The sequence below is a fragment of the Peromyscus maniculatus genome, chromosome 5 (assembly GCF_049852395.1).
Source record: "Peromyscus maniculatus bairdii isolate BWxNUB_F1_BW_parent chromosome 5, HU_Pman_BW_mat_3.1, whole genome shotgun sequence".
In the NCBI taxonomy this organism is placed as follows: Eukaryota; Metazoa; Chordata; class Mammalia; order Rodentia; family Cricetidae; genus Peromyscus; species Peromyscus maniculatus.
Genome location: NC_134856.1, coordinates 58,618,073 through 58,643,995, shown reverse-complemented (window position 1 = coordinate 58,643,995; position 25,923 = coordinate 58,618,073). Strand labels below are relative to the sequence as shown.

Sequence of the window (25,923 nt, the reverse complement as noted above, 5' to 3'; positions counted from 1 at the left end):
CCTCTGCAGGGGTGCATAGATACGTACAGACAAAACAGTCATTCACATAAAAAAAACTGTAAGGGTTTTAGCTTGATACCTTCAAATCCCACTACCTCGGATCGGGGTTCTCTGGCTGTCAAGTCGGGCTCCCCGAGTTCTAGGAGCCCGCAGATCGGGGCTCCCTATGGTGGGTTCTCAGATCAGGGTTCTCTCAAGCGGGGCTCCTTCAGATCCCAGCTCTCCTCTTAAGCGGGGCTCCCCGAGTTGGGAGAACCCCTCAGGAGGAATTACCTCAGACTGGGGATCCCTCAGATGGCAGGGAATCCCTCAGGCAGGGCTTCCTCAGATCCCGGCTCTCCCGCGGGGGTCCCCCCGAGTTGGGGGCTGGTGTCTGGATCTGCCAAAGTGCCGGTTCGAGGCGAAAAAACAAAACCTCAACACCAAACTCCAGCCGGCGTTCACCTGGGACCGCCACAGCAACTAGCCACACGTGAGGGAGGCGCTTCCGGCAGACGTCGACGCCAACGGCTCGGGGCGGGGAGGGGCGTCACGCAGACATCGCTAGCGGAGCGCCGAGTGCGCCCTGGCCGCGGCGTCGCGCGTCCGCAAGCCTAGCCCGGCGTGCCCGCTCCGTCAGGCGGTCATGGGGCGGCCACCAAGAACCGCGGGCGCGGTAAGGACGTAGGGCGCGGGGACCCGGCTAGCCGGCCGCGCGGTACGAAGTCCTCCGGCGGGCAGCCGATACGGAAGCAGCCGGTGCCGGGCGGCGGCGGGGCAGCGGCAGCCGCCTGGGATGTTCAGTGAGTGCGGGCGGGGCGCGGGGAAAAGGGGGGAGGGGAGGGGACGCGGGGGAGGGGCTTACGGGCGGGCGGCTCCGCGCCTCCCGCCCGCCCGCCCGCCCGCCCGCCCGCGACGCGCGCGCGCGGGCGCGGGCGTGGGCGTGCGCGCGCGCGCTTACCTGCGCAGGCCCGACCTCCCTCGCGCGCGCGCGCGGGCCCGAGCGACCCCGCACGTGGCGGCCCCGGCTGCACGCTCCCGGAGACCCCGCGGCCCCCGCCGGGCGCCCTCGCGCGGAGCCAGCCGCGAGCTCCCGAGGGCGCTCGGCGGAAGTGGGCAGCCGACGGGCAGGCTCGCAGCTGCCGCCGGGAGTCGCCGCCCCGCGGACCTCGCAGGCGCTGTGGCTCCGGCGTCGAGAGGTGAGTCCCGCTCCTATGCTCGGACCCCGGACCCGCAGGTGGATGGCGTCAGGGGTGTCCCGGGAGTCGGGATCAGGTGTCCGGACACCCGCCGTTCCAAGCCTGGCCGGCCCTACGGGAAAGTGAAGTAGGAAGGGAGCCCGCCTACTCCAGGTTGAAGACTTCTTGGCTACTGAAACTCAGAGGGACTGAATGTCACGGATGGAGTTGGTGACCGCGGAGACTAGGATTGCAACCATGTAGCTGGTAGTTAGCTGCCTCAGTTTCTCCTCCGGTAAAATGGGGCGCTGGTTTAAGACTAGACTCAAATGGTAGTGGTGGCGCACTCTGTAGGCTGAGGCAGAAAGATTGCTGCAAATTTTTGGCCAGTCTGGTTGGTGTACAAAGTGAGTTCTGGGCCAGACCAAGCTACGGAGTGAGGCTTGATCTAAATATATATTCACACATATGTGAATTTAGGAATTCTAAAGCGAATATTAAACCAGAAAAACTGAAGTCAGCTTGTGCCTTCAGTAGCTTTGCCATCAATAACAAATTAGGTTTCTGTGTTTGGGGACAGTCCTTTCCAACTGCTAGATTTGAGTGTACTTCTGTCCTGACTACTCAGTAACTGATTGTTTTCGTTGTTTGTGCGCTCTGTAAGAATCTGTAAAAGACATCTGGGGACAGAGGAAGGGGCTTTGCTTTTTTTCTGAGTTGTTGTAGCTTGATCTTGTGTGATGCCGGCCGGCACTGGTCATGCACAGTACTTGAAGTCGCGTTTCCAGCCTTCCACATAGCCGTCGGCTTCTCGCGTGCTTAGCTCCCAGGTGCTTTTTCTCAGAGCGAGCACCTTTGAGCGTTCGCCCTTCTGCTCCCCCCAGGCATCCAGTGTGGGATCAGTGGAGCATGGGGAGCTTGCCGTCAAGAGTGCAGGTTCAGACACCGCATCCAGAGGACTGAGTTCTCATCCAGGGCCTACATGACTCTGTGCAAGTTGTCTGACTACTCCGGGCCTCGGTTTTTCCATTTGAAAAATACTACCTGCCTCATAGAGTTGTGAGGGTAAAAGCAGATAGTATGTGGGAAGTAGTTAAGACGTTGTCTAGCAGCCAGGTGGTGGTGGTGGTGGTGGTGGTGGTGGTGGTGGTGGTGGTGGTGGTGCACGCCTTTAATCCCAGCACTTGGGAGGCACAGGCAGAGTGAGATCCAGGGCAGCCAAGGCTGTTACACAGAGAAACCCAACGCCAGCCAGGTATCAATGATAGCGTGGGAAACTCAGTAATGTGACATATACTATGATGGTGCTCCAGGCTCGGGGTGGAAAGGCAACGATGAGGAAGCCATGGGAGGAAGAGATAGCCAGACTGAACATCGAGATTGTTCAAGCCAGGTGAGCATTTGTGAGGGTGCCTCCAACCATTAGAGAGGGATTGGCCAAAGCCTACATAAAAACCGAGAATGCCTGTGGAACCCCAGTAAAGTGAACACTGAAAAATCGGTTCAAGTGGGTAAACAGAGGCAGTCCAGAGCAACCTCAAAATGACACGGTTGGGTTTTATTTTTTTTATCCTCCACACCAGTGACAACTGTAAGGTTTTTTTTTTTCTCGTTTGTTTGTTTTTGGTTTTGTTTTGTTTTGTTTTTTCCAAGACAGGGTTTCTCTGTGTAGCTTTGGAGCCTTTCCTGGAACTCACTGTGTAACCCAGGCTGGCCTCGAACTCACAGAGATCCGCCTGGCTCTGCCTCCCGAGTGCTGGGATTAAAGGTGTGCGCCACCACCGCCCGGCAACAGTAAGTTTTAAAATGAGTGTATTACATTGACTTTTTGGAAAGAATGCCTATAGTAGAGTGGTATTAGGTTGAAGTAGAGAAGGCCATTCCTACTTCTGTATCTAGCTTAGTACAGATAGACTTTTTAATCTAAATTTCAAAGCCTAGAGAACACTCAAACAAGGCAAGAAGAAACTATAGGTTATTCTAGACAGGGTTCTTTCCTAAAAACCATATTTTAGTGAATGTCATGTACCAGGGTAGAAGACTGGTTTCTCTGAGAAGTCTCCCTGTGATTAGAGGGTGTCATTCCATGTTGTGGTCTCTGCCACCAGGCACACTTGGTTGTTTCTCCAACACCAAGATGATTTCAGGAGGGCATACCAGGCTGAAGCAAGCCCAGGGATGCTGGTTTAGGACTTTTGTTCAGTCTCATCAAATCAGTTAATAAAAGAATGACAACAACAAAAAATGTTGACCAGTGATTGCTGGGGTCATGTCTGAGAGCACAGGTACAGATCACACATAATACACAGAAAATAATCGGGAAATAGTGATTCATTCTTGTTATCCAAGTACAATGGAGGCAGTGGCAGGAGGTTAGAAAGTTCAGGATCAGACTGGCTATGTACAGAGTTTAGGCCATCATGGGCTACATAGCAAGAATTCTGACTCAGGAAAAAAAAATGCTGTAACTGATGAATGAAAAAATACTTATTGGCCAGCAGTGGTGGCACACACCTTTAATCCCAGTACTTGGGAAGCAGAGACAGGCAGATGTCTGTGTTCGAGGCCAGCCTGGTCTACACATCAAGTTCCAGGACAGCCAAGGCTTCCCAGAGAAACCCTGTCCTGAAAAAAACCAAGGTAGCTTGGAAAGAAGGCATATAAGGATTTGAAAATTCAACAAGTGCCGTGAGGACCCAGGATAGCTTGGTGGTAGAATGCTTGCCTAGCATATGGGAAGCCTCAGGTTTAATCTCTATTGCTTCCCCCCACTACTCCCTCCCCAAAGAAAAACTTATAAGGTTGTCTGTGGTGGTAGATAAGGTTGGTAGATAAGGAAAGTCAATTACAAGTCTTACTTATTTTGGCTTTTTTGAGTCAGGGTCTTACTATGTATCTTTGGCTGGCCTGGAACTCACTTCGGTGTTCCCGTCTGTGCCTCCTCAGTGCTGAGATTAAAGATGTGCTATGATGTCCAGCTTGAAAATAAAATTTGATAATCCATAGTGGTTTTGTTGATCATAGATAACTGTTGTTTTAAGATGTGTATAAATAGTTGGAGCAAAATTGTACCACAATTTGATATATATATATTGGCATGCCCTTTTATGTATGTCAATGAAGTTTTATATATGTGGTGGTTTTATATATGAGGATGGCCCCGTAGGCTCATGTTTTGTGTATTTGTTAATTGTTGTTATTGTTATCTACTTAGCCTTGGCTGTCCTGGAACTCTCAACCTGTAGACCAGGTTGGCCTGCCTCCTGAGTGCTGGGGCTAAAAGCGTGCATCATCACAAGCCAGGATTAACCATATCCAGCATGGTTTATATATGTGAATGATTGGTCCCTGGGTGTAATTGTTTGGGGAAGGATTAGGAGGTGTGGCTTTTTGGAGGAGGTGTGTTACTGAGGGTGGACCTTGAGGTTTCAAAAGCCCATTCCAGACCCAGTGTCTCTGCCTCCACCTTGGGGATGTGGTGTAAGCGCTCAGCTACTGCTCCAGTGCCGTCCTTGCTCGTCCATCTGCTGCCATGCTCACCCTCTGAAACAGTAAGTAAGCAACCCCCCAGTAAATGCTGGCCTTGGTCATGGCTTCTCTTCACAGCAGTAGAAAAGTAACCACGATAAGATAGATCTTTTTTTCCCATGCTAGAAAAACAGCATTAAAGTAGAAATAAAATACTTGTGGCTTTCTTGGTTCCTAGAAATCACAAAAGGTCATAAGCCTAAAATAAGTCCAAACGGAAACTAGACAGCACTCAAACTTTTAAGTCACAATATAGTTCATGTTACCTGTCCCTTCAGAAACCAGTAAGCAGGATAATAATTGAATCATAATGTAGTCTTATTTAGTGTGTTAACAATCTGAGAAGACAAAGATTCATATTCTGAAGTTTCATAGACTGTCTAAAATCTCATCTCCAGCCGGCAGATTAAGAAGGGTGTGTTGGGGACACAAAGCGTCAGTCTCTCCAGAGCTCAGTCTTGACCCTTTGGTCAGCCACGTTTCTGAGACTTATGAGGCCCGTGTTTCTCTTACTGTCCCTTCCCTCGTCTCTCATGGGTGTTTGAGTGCAGGCGTTACTTCTTGATATGTGGGGTCAGGTTAATTTCTGCTAATGTCACCTTTGTACTCCGGGAGCATCTGAGCTGGGAGGGGTAAACTCAGAACAAACTAAGCATTAATAACATTGTGCACCAATTCCTTTTTACAATACGAAGTATATGTGTCTTTATAATGCAGAATATGGAAATACTCCTGTCTGTTCCTTCTGTCCTGCATTGCTTTTTTTTTTTCCTTTCTATTTGAGACAGGGTCTTTAGCCCTGACTGTTCTAGAACTTGCTGTGTAGACCAGGCTGTGCTTGAACCTCCATAGATCCACCTGCCTCTGCCTCCTGAATGCTGGAATTAAAGGGCATCATCATGAGCTATTTCGCATCACTTTTTTTTTCTCCCTCATTGTAAAAAGTGGTCTCACTCTCTACCCATGGCTGGCCTATATCTGTATCCCCACACTAGCCTCAGTGCAGTTTGCCTTAGCTTCCCTAGGACTGGAATTACAGGCATGTACCATCACACCTAGTGACTCCCGCCCTGTTTTTCCATGTCAGTTTAAAAGTTAAGGAAAACCCTCCCACTGAGCATGGTGGTGGCACACAGCTTTTTTGTTTGTTTGTTTTTTGTTTTTCAAGACAGGGTTTCTCTGTGTAACTTTGGAGCCTTTCCTGGAACTCACTCTGTAGCCCAGGCTGACCTTGAACTCACAGAGATCCACCTGCCTCTCCCGAGTGCTGGGATTAAAGGCGTGTACCACCACTGCTTGGCTAATGGTAGCACACATCTTTAATCCCAGCACCCAGAGGTAGATCTTTTTGAGTTCAAGGGCTACATGGTCTACAAAGCAAGTTCAAGATCTGCCAGGGCTACGCTGTCAGTCCCTGTCTCAAAAAGAAAAAGAAAAAAAACCCTGTCCCAGGTAGTAGTGGTAAGCACAGACAGCCTGCATTGGAACAAGAGAACTTAGAGGTAGGTGGATATTGGGATAGTCCAATTGAAAAGTGCTTTGTGCTGTCAGCAGAAAGTAAGAATGATTCTGTTTAGAAAGAATTCATTTAAAATAGGAATTGGAGAATTCTTAAAGTGGCCAGGGTATCTTAAGAGTATAACTAGGTTTCTTGCTTGAATGATGGGTAATAGCACCATTAAGTTGCCTAGGAGGAAGCTGAGGTAGGAGGATTGCTCCAGTTTTGAGACATACCTTGGTTATAGGGTATCTCAAAAGGTGAGTTCAGCAATATCTAGCCCAGTCATGGGACCATAAAGGAAAAGGGAAAAGTAGTTTGCATTAATAGGAGGTGAGGAGTCACAATCTTTCTCTGCAGCTCAGTGAGGCTGGGCAGGGTCAGTGAGCTGGGTAAGGAGACTGATACAGAATCTCTAGGTTAGTATGTTATAGACAAAGCTAGTTGACCAGAGAAGACGTTGAAATCTTGAAGGTGGTGATGGAGAAATCACCTTTTTTTTTTTTTCTTTTAAAATTTATTTTATGTGTATGAGGTCTGCATACCACATGCATGCAGTGCCCTTAAAAGCCAGAAAAGGGTGGCAGAGCCCCAGAGACTAGAATTACAGACAGTTGTGAACTGACTTGTGGGTTCTAGGATTTGAACCCTGCTCCTTTAGAAGAGCACCTCTGAGCCACCTCTCCAGCCCAAAAAAATAGTTACCGATGTTGTCTGTTGGGTGTTGTGTTTCCTAAGTACGAACTTACATAGATACCACCACCAAAACTCCAGGTCCTTCCACTTCATCCTGAGCCCTGGCTATAGCCTCATTTACAAGGTCTTTTATTTCTTTAGGACACCTTGGGAGAAATCAGAACTACTGTAGAAGTGTATTGCAATGTCTGAGCAAAGAATCACTTTGAAAGGCAGTCATATTTGGAGGTAGAGATAGGATCAGGAGTTCAAGATTCTACTCAGGGGCTACATACAGTGAGTTGGGAGTCAGCCTGGGATATATGAGACACAGTCTAAAGGAAAAAAGTCAGGGTTTTTAAATTATATGAGATATGGCTGAAACTACATAGTGTGCCTCAGTTATTTTTCAACTTTGACTTTTTTTTTCCCACAAAGCTAATTGAATATACTCTCATGGAAATGCAAATACTGGATTTGGGGCAGGGATTCACTTAGATGACCTCTAGATAGATCTCTCTTGCTCCATGTTATGGCACTTGAGAGATGAGGCCAGGAGAGGCTGAGTTCAAGGTCATCTTCAGAGAATGTAGAGTCACCTTGGGCTGCGTGAGACCCTATCAAAAAAACAAACCAAACAAAACAAAAGGGGCAATTAAATTAGATTGAGTACCTTAGCAAATACTTTATATGACATCTCAAACAAAAAGTATAAACTTCTAGGCTTTTTAAAGCATAAAATCACAATTAAAGAAAAATACTTTTTTATAGGTTCACAGAAAAAATACTTAGCTCTCTATACCCCCCAAAACTGGCCATGGTCAGCAACTTTTATGGAGCTAATTCAAGGACTGTGTAGAAGTTAGCTTCCCTGGATTTCCTTTGAACTTGTTCTACTTGAAGCTTCCATTTTAAAGGAATGAATTATGTCTATATAGTAGTATGTTGGCACCTCACAGAGCTGAGTAGTTACTTCTTGGCTTGTCTTAGTAGATTTAGTGTGTTCTCTACCCACTATATTTGACGTTAAGTGGGTAAGGCTGAGATGCAGTGTATAATGATGGACCAGGTTTACCAGGCCTTGCTCCAACATCCTCATTTTAGGGAAGTGTAAGAAAAGAGTGCAGTTTGTCCTTCCTGATGATTACTTGGAGTGATCATGTAAGATTTTGCATTGCAACTATGCTGAGTGTTAGTGAACAGAAGCAACCGTTAAGATACAGGAAAAGAAGGCTATTTGGCATCAGGTTTGTGTGAATTGAAAACTGACAAGTCTTGAAATTTTAACAAAAGATTGTATAATTATATAAACAAGCCCTTTTATTTTATTAGTGTTTTATTATGATCTCTGGAAAACTGAGCAGGTATCTCAAAATTGCAGTGTAAGTCTTATAACTGGGTCTTAAGAGACTTGGTTCTATTTTAAGGCACCCCCACCCCGCCATGTCCATTTATGGATATTTTACCATGGAAATCCAATTGCTCTGAGGCATTCTTTCATTATTTTGCTTGAAATATGTGCATCAGAATAGAACCAGCTAAGCTGGTTGGATCATGTTTGTGATATTAGTGTTCCATGTAGGCTATAAACACAGTTCCTGCTGAATTCTTACCTTGAGTTCCTTGGCCCAGAAGCTGACTTACCTCCTGTCCTCAGGAAGGATCTCTTAGAGTAAAGGCAGTTGCATTCAGACAATCCCCATTTCAAGCAGTTAATTTGGGTAAACTCATTGGCATCAGTACTTACAAACTAAATTCTCTCAATTCCATATGTAGCTGAGCTTTCCTATTTGTATTTTGTTTTTGTTTGAAAATGAAACTAAATTGGATTTTATGTAGCCTGAGGTTAAGCTCGATCCTCCTACCTTCACTTCCTCATGTGCTAGGATTACAGATTCGGGACACCACCCTTGACATTGATTTTCTTTCACAGCTTTAGCATCTCTTCTCCTCATCTGTGGACACATGTATTGTCCTATTTCGAGAACACTCATCTCTTGGTCTGTTCTCCAATCAGTTGTCTTGTGTCTCACAGGCAGTACTTTTTTCCTGTCAGGAGGGCTTGATTGGAGCGAGGCATTGGTGGTACTCACCTTTAATCCCAGCACTCAGGAGACAGAGGCAGGTGGATCTCTGAGTTTGAGGCCAGCCTGGTCTAGAGAGTGAGTTCCAGGACAGTCAGGGCTACACAGAAAAACCCTGTCTTGAGGGCAGTTTAAAAAAAAAAAAAAAGAATTGATGGGAATGCTTGTGAATTCACACGGGTACATGTCCATAGTCCCATGTCACTGAAAGCTCACAGTGGAAAATCTGGAAAGAATTGGACTAGTTTAATAGGGTTTGAAACTAGGCACTCTGGAAAACAGCAGCGGCAGGTATATATAATACAGTGTAGGCAAGGCTGGGCATCTTGACTGGAAAGGATCATAGAGTCACAGCTGCTGTATGTGTTTGATTTCCCCCCTCCCAAACCAGAATTTCCAGGGCTCGGGTTACTTATTTTTGCACATACTCACACTGCCGGGATTCTTGTGTAGCTAGGTGAGCCATAGGGAGTCACTGATACAGTCAGAATGAATGATTATATTGAATAGTGGTCACAAAGAAATGATGATTTTGGCCTCATTAATGGACAGGAGAAGTGTCTCTCAAAGTATCAGAGCCCTTGTGCTAGCAATAAAAAAAAAAAAAAGAATCTTACCTTTAATCCCAGCACTTGGGAGGCAGAGGCAGGCAGATCTCTGTGAGTTCGAGGCCAGCCTGATCTACATAGCGAGTTCCAGGGCAGGCTCCAAAGGTACACAGAGAAACTCTGTCTTGAAAAACAAAATAAAAAAAATGAAAAGCTTAATTAAAATAGCTCTTCAATACACTGAAAGAGTAATAAACCATCATGAGAAGGAATGTCAGTATTGGGAATTTATTTCTGCTTTGTTACATGACCAAATTATAGCCTTGTCTTTCTTTATAGCTATCACCCCTCCTTTCTGGCAAATATCTTGGGTTCTGTGGTAATCCAGGAATGAAATTCATGGACAGCATAACTGTCTCATGGTTTAATAGGGTCAGTGACACTTTGTTTATGACATACATAGACTTTGTCTCATGACTCCAGCCTCTGTGCTCTCCTTGCTGTGTGACTTTCAAGAAATTGGAGGGTTGGTCTTCAGAGTATCTCACAAATCAGTTTAGAAGGAAAAAGACATTTACAGATACTCTGGAAGCAGTGTATTAGCCAAATAACCGGGGGAAATGTACTTGGCTATTCATGCATAATACACTGGAATTGCAGACAATAATTAGAGGTAAAGTCTTGAAAAGCATTTAAAGAAAAAGATAACAGCTGGAGAGATGGCTCAGCAGTTAAGAGAACTGGATGCTCTCCCAGAGGACTGGGTTTGATTCCCAGCACCCATGAGGTAGCTCACAGCCATCTGTGAGTCTAGTTCCAGGGGATCCAATCCTCTTTTCTAGTCACTGCGGGTACCTGACATAAAAGTGGTGTGTAGATAATACATTCAGGCAGAGCACTCATACATATTTTTTAATTAATAAAAAAAATTAAAGTGTTTCTTAAAAGATTTTTTTTTTCAAGACATAATTTCTCTGTGTAGCCCAGGCTGGCCTGGAACTCACTCTGAAGACCAGACTGACTTGGGACACAGAGAGCCTCCAGCCTCTGCTTCCCAAGTGCTAGGATTAAAGGTGCCACTATGCCCAGTAGGGTGCCACCTCTTTTTGACTATTGAGAAATATGGACTGAGTATGGTTGCACATAACTTTAATCCCAGCAGCACTTGGGAGGCAGAGGCAGGTAGATTTCTGAGTTTAAGGCCAGGCTGGACTACAAATCAAGTTACAGGCCAGCCATCACTACACAGTGAGACCCTTTCTTTAAAAGAAAAGAAAAGAAAGAAAGAAAGATCGAATCAACTATGGGTGGGGGGCATACAGCTCAATGGTAGAGTGCTTACCTAACTTGTGCAAGGCTCTGGGTTTCACCCCCAGAGACACACAAAAATACCTCCTATTACCAGGGTCTTACCTTATCAGCATCTGCTTACCCAGTGTCTGGGTTTCTCAGGCCTTTGATCTGACCCTGCCCCCTACTTGAGCTTTTAGCAGGGTCACTGCTAAGGAATAGCTCTCTGACAGAGCAGTAGAAAAAGCCTGAAATTCAAACTAGGCCTGCCTGCTTGGTCCTAGGAGCGCTAATGAAAAGGTTCGTGGAGCTGGTCGATGACTGTTTTGGGGAGTGACCTTTGGGGTGTGTTACCCATGCTGTTGCTGTGTTTTCCATCAAAGAAGCTGGCTGTGTGCCCTTTGGGAAAATTGATAAAATGGAAGAGAACAGCGGCCTCAGAATTAGGGAGCCCAGACTTGTGTCCTCACTGGGTCACTTCAGTATCCATCTTTCCAGCTGTGTGAGACCTCTGCCATCCCTTACAGTCTGCTTCCTGTGTTTCTTCTCCACAGGTCATGAAACGAGTGCGCACGGAGCAGGTTCAGGTGGCAGTGTCCTGCTACCTCAAACGTCGGCAGTACGTGGACTCAGAAGGCCCCTTGAAGCAAGGCCTGAGACTATCACAGACCCCTGAGGAGATGGCAGCCAACCTCACAGGTACCAAGACCCTGTGACTAGCCTGGAACAGGATCTGTCAGTAGGTTCTCAGCAAAGGGCAGGCTACCCCGCCTCAGTGAGCAGCTCTTTGGGTCTCTGGCCTGTACGCCTTTCCTGTCCATCAAAGCTGTGTTCACTGGACTTCTGAGCCTTTTGGACCCCTGCCTAGAGCCATATTTCCTTCCTCAGCATCCAGATTGTTTGATATGTACCTGATGGTATGTGCAACTTTTTTTAACCTTACAAGACCCTAAGTAATAGGTTCTCTCTTCTAGCATAGAACTTTGCTCGTAGAAGTTAGGTCTATAAGATGGTTACATACTGTAGGATTAATGGTTGGAAATACTGGTATCATAAGTACTTCTAAAATTTTCAAATTTTGTTTTGGGGCTGGAAAGATGGCTCAGAGGTTAAGAGCACTGACTGCTCTTCCAGAGGTCCTGAGTTCAATTCCCAGTAACCACATGGTGACTCACAACCATCTGTATTGAGATCTGGTGCCCTCTTCTGGCCTGCAGGCATACATACTATATACATAATAAATAATTTTGTTTGTTTGTTTTGTTTTTTGAGACAGGGTTTCTCTGTTTCTTTTGCGCCTTTCCTGGGTCTCGCTCTGTAGACCAGGCTGGCCTCAAACTCAAAAAGATCCCCCTGCCTCTGCCTCCCAAGTGCTAGGATTAAAGGCGTGCGCCACCGCCACCACCACCACCACCACCACCACCCGGCCAGAAAATAAATCTTTAAAAAAAAAAAAGGAAAGAAAGAAAGAAAATTTTGTTTTGAAATTAGTATTTCAAAACCAGACATAATGGCTCAGATCTTTAATCCAAGCACTTGGGAGGCCAAAATGGGAGGGTTGCCATAAGTTTAGGACCAGTTTGGGCTACAGAGTGAGACTATCTTAAACATCCATAGGGGAATTTTTAAAAGGGTGACTCCACCAGGAATATCAAATCATTGTTACCATATGCAGAGGTTATCACCTAGCTGTTTTATGAACTCAGGGTTTATGTAATAGTTTTTTCTGTCCTTCCATCTCCCTCTGGTTTTTATGAAATGGGTTCTCACAAGGCCTAATCTGACCTTGAACTCTCAGCAAGCCTCAGCCTCAGGTATATGCCACTGTGCCTAGCTGAGTTTCTAATACTGGTGATTGGATGATTGTAAAGGACACACTAACGGCTGTGTGGTATGGAGCTCTCATTGTTTGCATGACTCAGCTCTGGCTCTCCTTCACATACCCAAAGTGGCTGCTTCTCCCGTTTGTTCCTGGACTGCTGCTTCCCTTGAACACATTTCCACTGCTCCATCCTAGCAGCAGTAGATTCCTTGGTTCCTTTCCACAGCACTCCCAGTCAGTGGCCTGTTTTCTTTAGGGTAGACTGCCTTTGCTATGGAGAAAGTGATAGAATGTTGGAAACCTAAGGAGGTTTTTGAAATGAGAGTCTTGGCTTCATGGAGGGATAACAAAGCTGTCAGAAATCTACCTCCATGTTCCTTTAAGGGATACCTGGCTGTTCTCTGTTTCAGCTCCTCAGGGATACCCTGGTGAGCAGTTATCTCCCTGTCTCTAGTAGAGGGCTCATAGCTCCTATTGCTGTGCATCCATGGGACCCTGGGCAATAACTGTGTTTGTGGGAAAACAAGAGAGTACTACTGATGGATCTCCAGACATCACTCTGCAGTTTAGATGCAGTGGCTTTTCCAGAGGCCAGCAGGAACAGAGAGAAGTTGAAGTGGGCTGATCGTGCTATTGAATCCTGGATTTTCTGATTCATGAATGATCTGAATCATTGGTCTTCGCTCTGCAGGTTTTCATTGCACATCTGCTTTAGGCAGATGGTAACAACCCTAAAACTTTTAAGATTCCAGCTGCTGGGAATACATGCTACAGTACAGCTGTAGAAAATGTTGGTGTGCTGAGCTTTGACAGGGATACCTTAGGGTCAGGGAGTAGAAAAAAAATGGTCATTTGCACTAGGTTGGCAGGGCAAGCAAATCTTGCCAAAGGCCTGGTACTCCCTTGTTGTTAGGAGTTTTTCGTCTTTTTGGGGGGCCCGCCACCCAACTCCCAAATAAATCACACATGGAGGCGTATTCTTAATTATAAATGCCTGGCCTTAGCTTGGCTTAGTTTCTAGCCAGCTTTCCTTATCTTAAATTATCCCATCTACCTTTTGCCTCTGAGCTTCTCTCGTTCTCTTACTTCCGTAAATCTTACTCTTACTCCGTGGCTTGCTGGTTTTTGTAGCTGGGTGGCTGGCCCCTGATGGCTCCCCCTTCTCTCACTCCTAGTTCTGTGCTCTCTCCCCCAGTTTTCTCCTTCTGTATATCCTCTCTGCCTGCCAGTCCCGCCTATCCTTTCTCCTGCCTTGCTATTGGCCAGTTCTTTATTAGACCAACAGGTGCTTTATACAGGCACAGTAACACAGAGTTTAACAAATGCAACATAAACAAAGGTAACATACCTTAAAGTAATATTCTACTGCACTCCCTAGCTTATGGTCAGGTTGGCCAGTAGCAGAAGGAATGAGCTGTTTTCTGAGGAATTACAAGGAACACTCCACTGTCAGGTTAAAGGATGACCTGAGAAATCTGGAGATAGATTTCAGGACAGTGACTGGGTGCTAAGTCTATTTAAAGGGTCCAAGTTAGATTAGATACACCAGTCAAGAACCAGCATAGTCAGGATAACAGGAATCTGAAGGGTTTTGACTGATGAGGGGGAGGGAGATCACCTGCTGCTCTAGCCATCTGAGTTCTGCTGGAGGGCAGGAACTCTTCTTCACACCCCCTTTTCTGTCACCATGTTTGATTCCTTCAGTTCTACTGTGTTCATTACCATTCCTCCATCCACATTCTCGTGGCTAGATACGGCATTTTCTTCAGGTCACTATGGAGATGACCCTGGCTTCCGAAGTCAAGTTAGTACCACCTAAATGAGTATCTGCTGCAATGAATTTGAGGGCAACCTTCTCCATTTGCAGAGCATCAAGGGTTCTGGACATTGTGTGAAAGTTTGCCTTTAAGTTACAATAGGAATCAAAAACAGTATGGTGTAGACTCTTCATTGGATAGTGCAGAAAGCTTGAGTTTCTTTTTTAGGAAGCATAATCTCAGGCCAAGTATAATGGCATACTACTATAATTCAAGCACAAGGAGCAGAAAGATTGAGATTCCCAGGTCAGCTGGGACTACATAATGACCTGCATTGTGAATTCTAGTTGGTCTTAATAATAAAAACCTGCTTAATAATAAAAACCCAGAGTCAGCTATTGGGGTAAATACCGAAAGATCAAAGAAGCAGAGCATCCAGCCACTAGAAAGACTTCTTACCTCTAGGAGTCCTCGGACTGAAAGGGCTGAGCTCCTGTCTCCACCCTACCTTATCACTTCCTCTCTCCACCCAGCCATATCACTTCCTGTTTCCTCTTCTCAAGTGCTGGGATTAAAGGTGTGTGCCACCACTGCCTGGCCCCTAGTGGCTAGCTCTGCACTTGGATCCCCAAGCAAGATTTATTTGTTAAAGCACAAACAAAATATCACCACATTTCCCCCTTTTTGTCTAAAATTCAAACAAGGTTATAACTAATATAAGAGAAACTATATAATAAGTACAATAATTATATACAATATATACAGGCAATAAATATATCAATAAAGTCTAGTCCATTAACATTTGACAAATTCATAGAAAATACTCCATTATTTATCCTATCTTGGTGAGTCCAAAACGTACCTAATTCACTTTGTATTCTAACTTGCATTACTAAAACTATCTTTTAATGTCTCTCAACCTTATATACATTATACCTCTTTAGTAAATTTCTTTTCTGAATCTGGTAACAAGGAAAACTATAACTGTAAAGTCTTTGACTCCATCAAAGACCCAAGAAGGAAATATTACCTCAGTAAGCAGGAAGTGCAAGCAAGCGACTTCAAAAAAAATGTGAGAAATGATAGAAACAGCTGGCTGCCTGAACAGTCACCCAAGGTTCCTCTGTAATGTTGGGGCTTCCCTCTTTGGCCTACAGGTCTAGCATATCTGACAGACTTTTCTGTGAAGCAGGATATTCTAAAGGGCTGTCCTACCTTGTCTTGGCAAAGTTCTGCTGTTCTTTCTTTGGTGTTACAAAGGAATTTGGGCCAAAATAACTCTTTCCTCTTTTGGAAAAAATATAAAAAGGAAAAAAAATCAACAAAGGGTTGAAAGTTAGACCAGGCGTGGTGGCACACAGCTTTAATCCCAGCACTTAGGAGACTGAGGCAGGGGGATCTCTGAGTTTGAGGCCAGCCTGATCTATAGAGCAAATACCAAGACAGCTAGAGCCGCTACACAGAGAACCTGTCTTTAAAAAAGGGGGACTGGGGGCATTGAAAGTTAAAGAAACCTTCCTATTAGTAAAGCAGAAAGATGAAGAGCAGAGAAAAGATAATGATTTTCAGATGATTTCTTTGAAATTGGGAATCAGAAAATTAGAAGACATGATCAGAAACAAGTGAAGACTGTTTCTCTGAACTGGAAGGCACATACTATTTCTGAGATTTATCTGGAAATGTCTAACCTATGTTGAGATCGACCAACCCAGATAAATCGACATTTCCAGATAAATCTCAGGCATAGTATGTGCCTATCCTCTCTTCACTTAATTTATCCTATGCTTTCTAGTTTTTCATTCCACTGCCCTAGTTTTGTGGAGTACCAGAAGAGAAGGGAGACAAACAAGTGTAGCCAGCCTGCCCTCTGTATCCTGCTACATGGTAGATAGTAACTGCCTTCCTGCCTCTGTCTTGTGTGTCTTCCTCTTCAGTCCAATCAGAATCTGGTTGTGCCAATGCGGTGTCTGCAGCTCCTTGCCAGGCAGAACCCCAGCAATATGAAGTACAGTTTGGACGACTAAGAAGCTTTCTCACTGGTAAGTCCTTTTTAAGAAACCAAATAATATAGACATCCCTCAGAACCTCTTGTATTACAAGCATGTTATTAGGTTCTAGAGAATCAGGTACTTGTTTTTTTGGTGGTGGTTTGTTTTTTCAAGACAAGTGTTTCTTTATAGTCTTAGCTGTCCTGAAACTTGCTCTGTAGACCAAGCTAGCTTCAAACTCAGAGATTCACTTTCCCCTGCCTCCTAAGTGCTATGATTAAAAGTGTGCGCCACCACACTTTTAACTAGTTCTTGTATAAAAACAGAATTTCTGTGAGAGTTAGATCTTGAGGTTGAAGTTTATAAAGATAGAGAGAACTCTGTGTGTCCTATTCACTGTTTGTCTGTGGCTTTTGGCTTATGACTTCTGAATAAATGAAAGCCAAATCAGCCATGGAGAGAAGCATCCTTTAAATGAAATGAGTTTGAAGTGTTCGTCATCTTCAGAGTAGTGCTCATGAGTTGAGTGAAGAAGGAAGTTCACTGTTGTCATTTAGGCAGGCCAAAGATAAAATGACCACAGAGACACAAAATCAATGAATAGATGTTCCGTTTGCTTCTTAACACATTGATGTGAGTTTTTAAAAAACAGTCGCTTAAGAAGAGCCATTTAGCCAGGCAGTGGTGGCACATGCCTTTAATCCCAGCACTCAGGAGGCAGAGGCAAGTGAATCTCTGAGTTCGAGGCCAGCCTGGTCCAGAGTGAGTTCCAGGACAGGCTCTAAAGCTACACAGAGAAACCCTGTCTTGAAAAACCAAAAAAGAAAGCGCCATTTAGCCCACTGGTGGTGGCATACGCCTCTGATCCCAGCACTTGAGAGGCAGACGCAAGCAGATCTCTTGTGAGTTCAAGACCAACCTGGTCTACAAAACAAGTTCCAGGACAGCCAGAGCTGTTAAACAGAGAAACCCTGTCTCAAAAAGAAAAAGAGCCATTTATCCCATTTAGGAACCTCATTATCCTCGAATATGAGGTGAAGAGGTTTGGACAACTAAACAAAACCATGTTTTCTGGTCCTGAGATGGCCAGTATTAACTTAGAATTGAGGGGCTGCAGTAAGAAGCATGTTGATTGTGAGTACTACTGAATCCCTTCTGTAAGCACCTTATAAGAAATAAAACACTCTCTACCCTGGAAGGATGGAGACTAATGAGTGGATACTGGTTTAGTGGCACACACTTCTAATCTCAGCATTCAGGAGGCAGAGACAGATGGATTTCTGTGAGTTTGAGGCCAGCCTGGATTACATGATGAGTTCTAAGCCAGCCAGAGTTACATAGTGAAACCCTGTCTCAAAAAATATATAAATAGCCAGGTGGTGGTGGCACACGCCTTTAACCCCAGCACTAGGGAGGCAGAGCTAGGCAGATCTCTTTGAGTTCAAGGCCAGCTTGGTCTACAGAGCAAGTTTCAGGATAGGCTTCAAAGCTACAGAGAAACCCTGTCTCGAAAAACATACACACACACACACACACACACACACATACTCTCTCTCTCTCTCTCTCTCTCTCTCTCTCTCTCTCTCACACACACACACACACACACACACACACACACACACACAATTTGAATTTATCCAAGAATGGTGGCAACTTAGTACTTGGAAAGCGGGGACATCAAGGACAGTTCAAGGACATTCTCATAGCAAATTTGAGGCCAGCCAATGCTACATGTATGTTAAAACAAACCAAAAAAGGCTAGAGGTGGTTTTTTGGATAAAGGTGATTACCGTGAAACCTGATGACCTGAGCTCAATCCCTGAGACCCACATTGGTATCAGGAGAGAACCAACTGCCGGTTGTCTTCTGGCCTCTACACATGTACCCCGATACACATATGCATGCACACACATACAAAACAAATACCATTTTCAAAAACTGTGTTAGGGGCTGGAGAGATGGCTCGGGTTTAGAGCACTGGCTGCTCTACCAGAGGACCCAGGTTCAGATCCTAGCACCCACAAAGTAGCTAGCCACCATGTGTAACTCCAGTTCCAGGGGGTGCCCTCTTCTGGCCTCTGAAGGCACCAGGCACTCACATGGTACCTAGACATACATGCAGGCAAAACTCCCATACACATAAAATTTTAAAAATCATTTAAAAAAAAATATTTAAAAGCTGTGTTAAAAAAAAAAAAAAAAGCTGTGTTTATTTTATTTTAAAAAAATAAAAACCCAGGGTTGGGGATTTAGCTCAGTGGTAGAGCGCTTGCCTAGCAACACAAGGCCCTGGGTTCGGTGCTCAGCTCCGGAAAATTAAAAAACAAAACAAAACAAAAAAATAATAAAACCCAGTGATTAACAAATAAAATAAATAAATACTTTGGGTGCTGGAGAGATGGCTGGCTCAGCAAGCAGTTAAAAGCCTTTACTATTCTCTGTAGGAACGAAGTTTGATTCCCAGCATCCACTTTGGGCAGCTCATAGCTGCCTATAACCCAGCTTCAAGGGATTCAAGACCTGTCTCTAGCCTCCCTGGATACCCACACAGATGTAACTTGCATGCATGCATGCATGCATGCATGCACGTACATACTTGCACACACAAATATAGATAAAAACTTTATAAATTTTTTTTTTTTTTTTTTTTTTTTTTTTTTTTTTTTTTTTTTATTTATTTATTATATACACAGTGTTCTGTTTGTATGTATGTCTGCACACCAGAAGAGGATACCAGATCTCATTATAGATGGTTGTGAGCCACCATGTGGTTACTGGGAATTGAACTCAGGACCTCTGGAAGAGCAGCCAGTGCTCTTAACCTCTGAGCCATCTCTCCAGCCCAAAAACTTTATAAATTTTTAAATAATTTTCTCCTCAAGTAAATAGTCCTTGTGTTAATCTAATGGCAGATGCATATGAGGAGACAGACCAAAATAAAGTCTCCATCCATTCTGTGTGTAGAGTCACCCTATGTTATTTGACCCACATAATAAATAAACCTATGTTTACATGGTCTAGTGTTTTAAGCGGAGGGTCAAACTATTACAGAAAGTAAAGATTTACTAAAAAGCATCCATTATGTTTAAACTGAAAGGATAGACTCCATTATATCTCAGAATAGAGCTGGGTGGTTGGTCCAATGCTATAATCCTAACACTTGGGAGGTAGAGACAGGAAGATCAGGAATTCAGAGCCTCTTTGATAAGGTATTGTAGTAAGCAAGAATGTGGAAATACTGAAGGTTATTCTTAACTAGCTTTGGTTTATTAAGTTTTTAAATGGTTATATCTTTTGCTCTGCAATGGAGTTTTCTTGCCTTTATAGTGGGGAACTTCTTCCAGCCTGCCTTCCATTCATTCAGCATGTACTTAGGTTAAGCATTGGCTCGGTGCTATTGTGATTTCTGACACAATTGTTGCCTTTGTGGAAGATCCTGTCCAGTGAGGAAGCCAGACACGATTTAGCCACACACATGTAATTGTGTCATGGAGGGGAATTCTGTGTACTCTTGTTCTGGATGTGGTCTGCTCCATGATAAATGATTCTGGGATGACCCAGTAACAATATGTAGTTTTTAGTCACGATGGTATAGAATAATTTCTTAATAATTTTATCACAGACCAGGCTACTTTGTCAGTGAAGCCTTCTCACATTGAGTTGGGATTGTTGGAGTTTATGCGGTGCACATTTTCGTGATTGCATCTTGGATATCTGCCTAGGTTCTGCTGTGGAATAGCTCATGTTTTTTAAAAAAGTAGGCTAGCAGAACAAAAGTACTGGCTTGCTTTGCACTAAACAATCGTTATACTAAATATAAAACTTTTTTGTTTCTGTATAAAATTCAAACTCTTTATTACAATAAAGGACAAGTAAAACCCCAAAAGCAGTATAGGTCAGGTATTTAATGGTGGCTGTTAACAGGTGGATTTTGCTAAGACTGTCAAGTGTTTAGACACTACTGTGGCTCTGAGCGAGTAGGCCTGGCTCTGTTGTGTGGTACTTGTGCCATGAGGTGGCTGCCCTCTTCCGCTCACAGTGACCTGCAGAGCCCTACTCTTAGACACTCTGTCCGCACTTGCACACATACTTAGATGCTATATGAACCTCTTTTCTCATCCATCTGTGACAGTTAAAGCCTGACTTAGCATTCTTTATCAAAGTTTCATGACATTAGTTTCAGACTAGTCAGTGGTCTCAACAACAAAATACAGATCTTATTTGTAATTTACCACTGTGAAAGGGAAGTTTCATATTTTTCACCAAAGAAGTCAAAGCTTTAAATGCATATTTTCATCATCACATAGGACAGATCAGTCTGGATAGCCAATGAGCTTTGAATTGACTCTTGGCTACAGTGCTCACAGAACCAAGGGTAAGTGCCGTTCTGAAGATTTTTTTTTGAGACAGGTTTTTATTGTGTATCCCTGACGAATCTGGAACTATATAGATCAAGTTGGCCTCAAACACAGAGATCCACCTGCCTTCCAAGTGTTGGAATTAAAGGCATGAACTACCACCCCGGCTTGCCACCCGGAAGATTTTAAACATACTTATGTTCCTAGCTTGAAGCTTATCAAGATGAAAGTTTTTGTGAAAAATGCAGTCTGCCTAGAACCATCTAAGGGTCCTCAGAGGCAGGGGTTTCTGACTTGAGAAGTAATAGGCAAGATGCTGGACTATAGACCTAACTACAGCTGCACAAGACATGGCCAAATCCCCAAAACCATTACTGAACCTCCAAGTCTGCTCTTTCTTGTTTGATGGGGAGACTTTGAACCTCTAGATTCTGTGGGCAGGAAGTGTTGGGTAACTGGCTCTAGGAGGATCCTCTTGTTTCTCGGGTTACTGAGTGAGTTTTTGCTGTTTCTCATAGCAGATTCTGACTCCCAGCACAGCCATGAAGTTATGCCTCTCCTCTACCCCCTCTTTGTCTACCTCCACCTCAACCTGGTCCAGAGTGGCCCCAAGAGCACAGTGGAAAGCTTCTATAGCCGCTTCCATGGAATGTTCCTACAGAATGCAAGTCAGAAGGACATCATTGAGCAGCTGCAAACCACACAGACCATCCAGGACATTCTGTCAAACTTCCAACTTCGTGCATTCCTGGACAACAAGTATGTGGTCCGTCTCCAGGAAGATAGCTACAACTACCTTATCCGCTACCTCCAAAGCGATAACAACACTGCCCTGTGCAAGGTGCTTGCCGTGCACATTCACCTGGACGTTCAGCCTGCCAAGAGGACAGACTATCAGCTCTATGCCAGTGGTGGCTCCTCCCGAAGTGAGAGCAGCGGCTTGGAGCCACCAGATGTGCCCAATCCAATTCTGCAGAATGAGGCTGCCCTGGAAGTCTTGCAGGAGAGTATCAAGCGGGTCAAGGATGGACCTCCCTCCCTCACCACCATCTGCTTCTATGCCTTCTATAACACAGAGCAGCTGCTGAATACTGCAGAGATCTCCTCTGATAGCAAACTTCTGGCTGCTGGATTTGACAACTCCTGCATAAAGCTCTGGAGCTTGCGCTCCAAAAAGCTGAAATCAGAGCCCCACCATGTGGACACATCTCGTATCCGTCTAGCTTGTGACACTCTGGAGGAGGAGGTAGGGATGCCACTTTTTCTTTCTTGTATCTCCTTCCTATTAGAGTGCTCTTGACCTGTCCCACCAAACAGTACTCTGTAGTCCCCTGCTAGGCAGCCAAAGCTGGACTAATACCAAATGACACAGCCACTGAGTCCCACTCATGCCTGATAAAAGCACATTACAGCCCTTCTCCCAACTCTCAGCTTTATTTATGAGTGGACAGTGTTTACTGCTGTCTGAAAAGCAGGGGGCACCATTGAGCCTAACAGATCTTCAGCTGATAATGACTTAGGGATCACATTGCATGTCTGTTGTTGTGTGCACTCAAATGTGCACTGTGCAGGTTCAAATAGTGAGAAACAGCATTGCTAGATATTTAAACGGTAGTGACTGTTGTCTTGCCCTGCAGAAATCTAGGCTATTTCACAGCCTTGTCCATCATAAAGTACACTGGTGTGCACCTGTCCTAGCTCTGTGTGCCAAGAGTGGTCTCAGCCCCACTTTGAAAAGGGACATGGGTTGTAGAACTGGTGTCTCCTCAATCAGTGCAGCAACCTGTTGTCAGGTGGAGTGGCTATTCTGGGATGGCCATGAAAGGTGCAAGCACAGTGGCTTAAATTCCTGTCACCAGTCACTACTGTATACAAACTTGGGCTGAGAGAGACAGTCTTCGTGATCAGCTTCTCTTGAGCCCCCAAATGCTTTTGCATTTCTAATTTGAAGTGTCTGCAGTAGCCTTTTTGAGTAATATCAGACAGATACCAGTGCTTAACTCCCTCAAGTTTCATACATATTGGAAGCAATTATTTTGCTTTGACTTAGTTTTCTAGTAGAAGAAACAATGCCTACTAAAAAGGTGTTTTTTCCTATGCAGAAACCAGCAAAGCTGAGTGTTAAAGAATCTCGATTGTCTTCTAGTGTTAAAACCCATTGCAGTGAAGAATCACAGCTATAGTGGTCAGGAGCTTCCCTGTGAGGGAGTGGAGGAGAAACGGTTTATACATAGGCTGCAGCCTTTTGGGAAAGGGCTGTGGGAGCACACTTTATCTCCAAGTACTGCTGTGGACATGTCTTGTTTTCCAAGGGGGGAAAAAATATTTCCAAAAGGGACCTGAGTCACTTGGCTCTGTTTTAAGCCTCCCCCTCCTCACTCTCTCACTCTCTGTAGACCAGGCTGTCCTCAAACCCAGAAATCCACCTGCCTCTGCCTCCTGAGTGCTGGAATTGAAGGTGCCAAAGGCGCCACCACCGCCTTGCTGTCATTCTCAGTCTGTGAAGTTTGTTACTGCAGGAGGAGACATGTTTGAGACTCTCCATCTTCCTGTCCTTTTCCTTTGCTTTGTCCCACCCCCAACCCCCGCCCAACAAAGTCTCTTATAATATCAGAATCTTGATGGTGATCCTAAGTCTGGCGTTGCAGACATAAGTCACCATATCCAGCTCTTACCTATCAGTGTTCATGGTCTCTTCGTAGATGTATACTCTGGTTTCAAGTTCCTATGCAATTATGTTTTATTTTGGCTCAAGCCCTTCAGATTCTTCTAAAGCAGGCTCTCATTTTGTCTCAGCTGGTCTTTGAACTCAGGATCAGTACTGTGATGACAGATTTATACTACCAGGCTTATCTCTAGATTTCATTAAATGGAGTAGAAACAGAAAGAGCTGATGGCTCTTTAAGGAGAATCTAAGAACTTAATGTCAGTTCAGAAGTCTGTCTTTTCAAAAAGTATTTGTCTTCAATCCTCTGTGGCTATGGTTGGGCATTGTAAGTGGCCATGAAGGGCATGCCCTCTGACAGGTACTGCTTCCAGGCAGGCCCTGTTCTTTCCTTTTCCTCTCTTGGGCTTACATTCCTTGTGAGACCACTGAATATTTTCTTGTGTGTTTTACCGCCCCACCCATCTTGTTCCAGGAGAATGAGGAAGATAATGCAGGCACAGAGATGAAGATCCTTCGGGGACACTGCGGCCCAGTATACAGCACTCGGTTCCTCGCAGACAGCTCGGGGCTGCTCTCTTGTTCTGAAGATATGTCCATCAGGTACTGGGACCTGGGGAGCTTCACCAACACTGTGCTGTATCAGGGACATGCCTACCCTGTGTGGGACGTGGACATCAGCCCCTACAGCCTGTATTTTGCCAGTGGGTCCCATGACCGTACCGCCAGGCTGTGGTCTTTTGATCGGACGTACCCGCTGAGGATATATGCAGGACACCTGGCTGATGTGGACTGTGTCAAATTCCACCCCAACTCAAACTACTTGGCTACAGGTTCCACTGATAAAACTGTCCGGCTCTGGAGTGCCCAACAGGGGAACTCAGTGCGGCTCTTCACAGGTCACCGAGGTCCCGTGCTTTCCCTTGCCTTTTCTCCCAATGGTAAGTACTTGGCATCTGCTGGTGAGGACCAGCGGTTAAAGCTGTGGGACTTGGCCTCTGGGACACTTTTTAAAGAACTGAGAGGCCACACAGACAGTATCACCAGTCTGGCCTTTAGCCCAGACAGCGGTCTGGTTGCCTCTGCCTCCATGGACAACTCTGTGCGTGTCTGGGACATCAGAAGCACGTGCTGTAACACACCTGCTGATGGCTCTTCCGGTGAGCTTGTGGGCGTGTACACTGGGCAGATGAGCAACGTCCTGAGTGTGCAGTTCATGGCCTGCAACCTCCTCCTGGTGACTGGAATCACACAAGAAAATCAAGAACATTGAGTTTTTATTCAGGTGGCAGACTGGGTGGGGCTGGAAGACTGGTCGCAGTCCAGGACTTGCTAAAACTGAATCAGTGATTGCAAAAGAGCCCTCCCCTACCCCACATTCACCCCAAACAGCCCTGGTGCGCTAGACTCCAGTTGTGAGCCGGGTGCTCAGGCTTGAGGCCTCCCGGCTCGACGCAGGCACCTTGCTTTTGCATCTGTCTCCCCAGTAGGGCTACTGGACGGTTGCAGAACTCCCCTGCGGCAGCTGTAGACAGTGTCTCCTGTGGCTACCCTCGAGGGAAGTGGGGACAGGAACTAGGAAAAGAAGGGACGGTCTAGCAGTCTTTCTTTTCCATAATGATAGAACCAGGATTTTTATTATTATTATAATTAATAATTATTATTATTGAGAAGAGGAAACCTAGCACTGGCAGAGATGTCTCTGCTTTTATCTGCAGGTTTGACTCCTGGCACTGGCTGTGATACTTGGAATTTTGAGGTTCAGGGAATTCAGACTTTGGTAGCCCGGTGTATCAGGAGAAAGGGGCACCATAGAATGTGCTTCTGCAAGCAGGCAGGTAGCTTAACTGAACAGTGGGCTCTTGGAGTGATGGTGGGGGAGAAAGATTGTTTTGTTGGCGTCACTCGGTCAGGACTTCTCTACCTGGAAAGAAAGACTGGTGGGCAGAGGGCGGGCCTCAGCACCTGATGTCCACTGTTCCATCCTCGCACCGTCAACAAAATTATGGTCAAGACTAATCTTGAATAAGTCACAAGATAGACTTAAGAAAGCTGGATTTCCAGATGACTGTTTATTCTGAGAGGTGGCTTTTGGTGTCTTTTTCTCCCTCAATGATCTGCTTCCACCCCTCACTGCAGTACCAGTATAGTGAACACAGGAATGAATCATGAGTGCACACTCACGAGTATCAAACCATGCTCTAAGGACAGAGGAAGTTCTGATGTGTGGGAAAGGATTTAATATTTCTGTTTTCTGGAAAGAGTTATTTTGTATTTTGTTTTCTATTAAAATGTATTTAGTTTCAAAAAAAGAAGTGTGGCATCTCATTTATACTCTGGTCCTGGAAAGGTGTCTCTTATCTTTTTTCAGAATAGTGGCCAGAGCATAGGCCAGCTCAGCCACAAAGCAGGCGTGGTTGTCTATTCTTGTATTCTGTTTAATTTACTTTTCATCATGTCCTTCCTGGTCTCCAGTTGAATTATCTACAGCAGTAGTACATCCAATGTTGCTGGCTGCTGATGAGAGATGAATATCTGTTTAGGAGGGTCCCA

At 45.1% G+C, this 25,923-nt stretch overlaps 2 protein-coding genes across 8 annotated transcripts in view; one reads left to right on the top strand and one right to left on the bottom strand.

The window, feature by feature from the left end:
• Positions 1 to 558, bottom strand: part of Urb2 (URB2 ribosome biogenesis homolog) — a 39,388-nt gene extending 38,830 nt beyond the window's left edge. Inside the window, exon 1 of one of the 4 annotated variants that reach the window (XM_076572316.1) lies at positions 445 to 558. The gene's annotated coding sequence lies outside the window, so the exon portion shown is untranslated. Of the gene's footprint in view, positions 1 to 79 lie in introns of all 4 variants that reach the window. The other 3 variants (XM_042277844.2, XM_042277843.2, XM_042277846.2) reach the window with 3 other exon arrangements.
• Taf5l (TATA-box binding protein associated factor 5 like) lies at positions 491 to 25,685 on the top strand. 4 transcript variants are annotated; one of them, XM_006990940.4, is made up of 5 exons: positions 491 to 782; positions 11,335 to 11,479; positions 16,294 to 16,398; positions 21,224 to 21,951; positions 23,846 to 25,685. In XM_006990940.4, the coding sequence occupies exons 2-5, from the start codon at positions 11,338 to 11,340 to the stop codon at positions 24,641 to 24,643; spliced, it is 1,773 nt and encodes a 590-aa protein (XP_006991002.2). In that variant the 5' UTR covers positions 491 to 782; positions 11,335 to 11,337; the 3' UTR covers positions 24,644 to 25,685. The 4 variants fall into 4 exon arrangements, with proteins under 4 accessions (XP_006991002.2, XP_006991001.1, XP_015864699.1 ...); XM_006990939.4 differs by having other exon boundaries at positions 543 to 782; positions 21,227 to 21,951; XM_016009213.3 differs by lacking the exon at positions 491 to 782 and adding an exon at positions 1,022 to 1,178.
• The last annotated feature ends 238 nt before the right edge of the window (positions 25,686 to 25,923 follow it).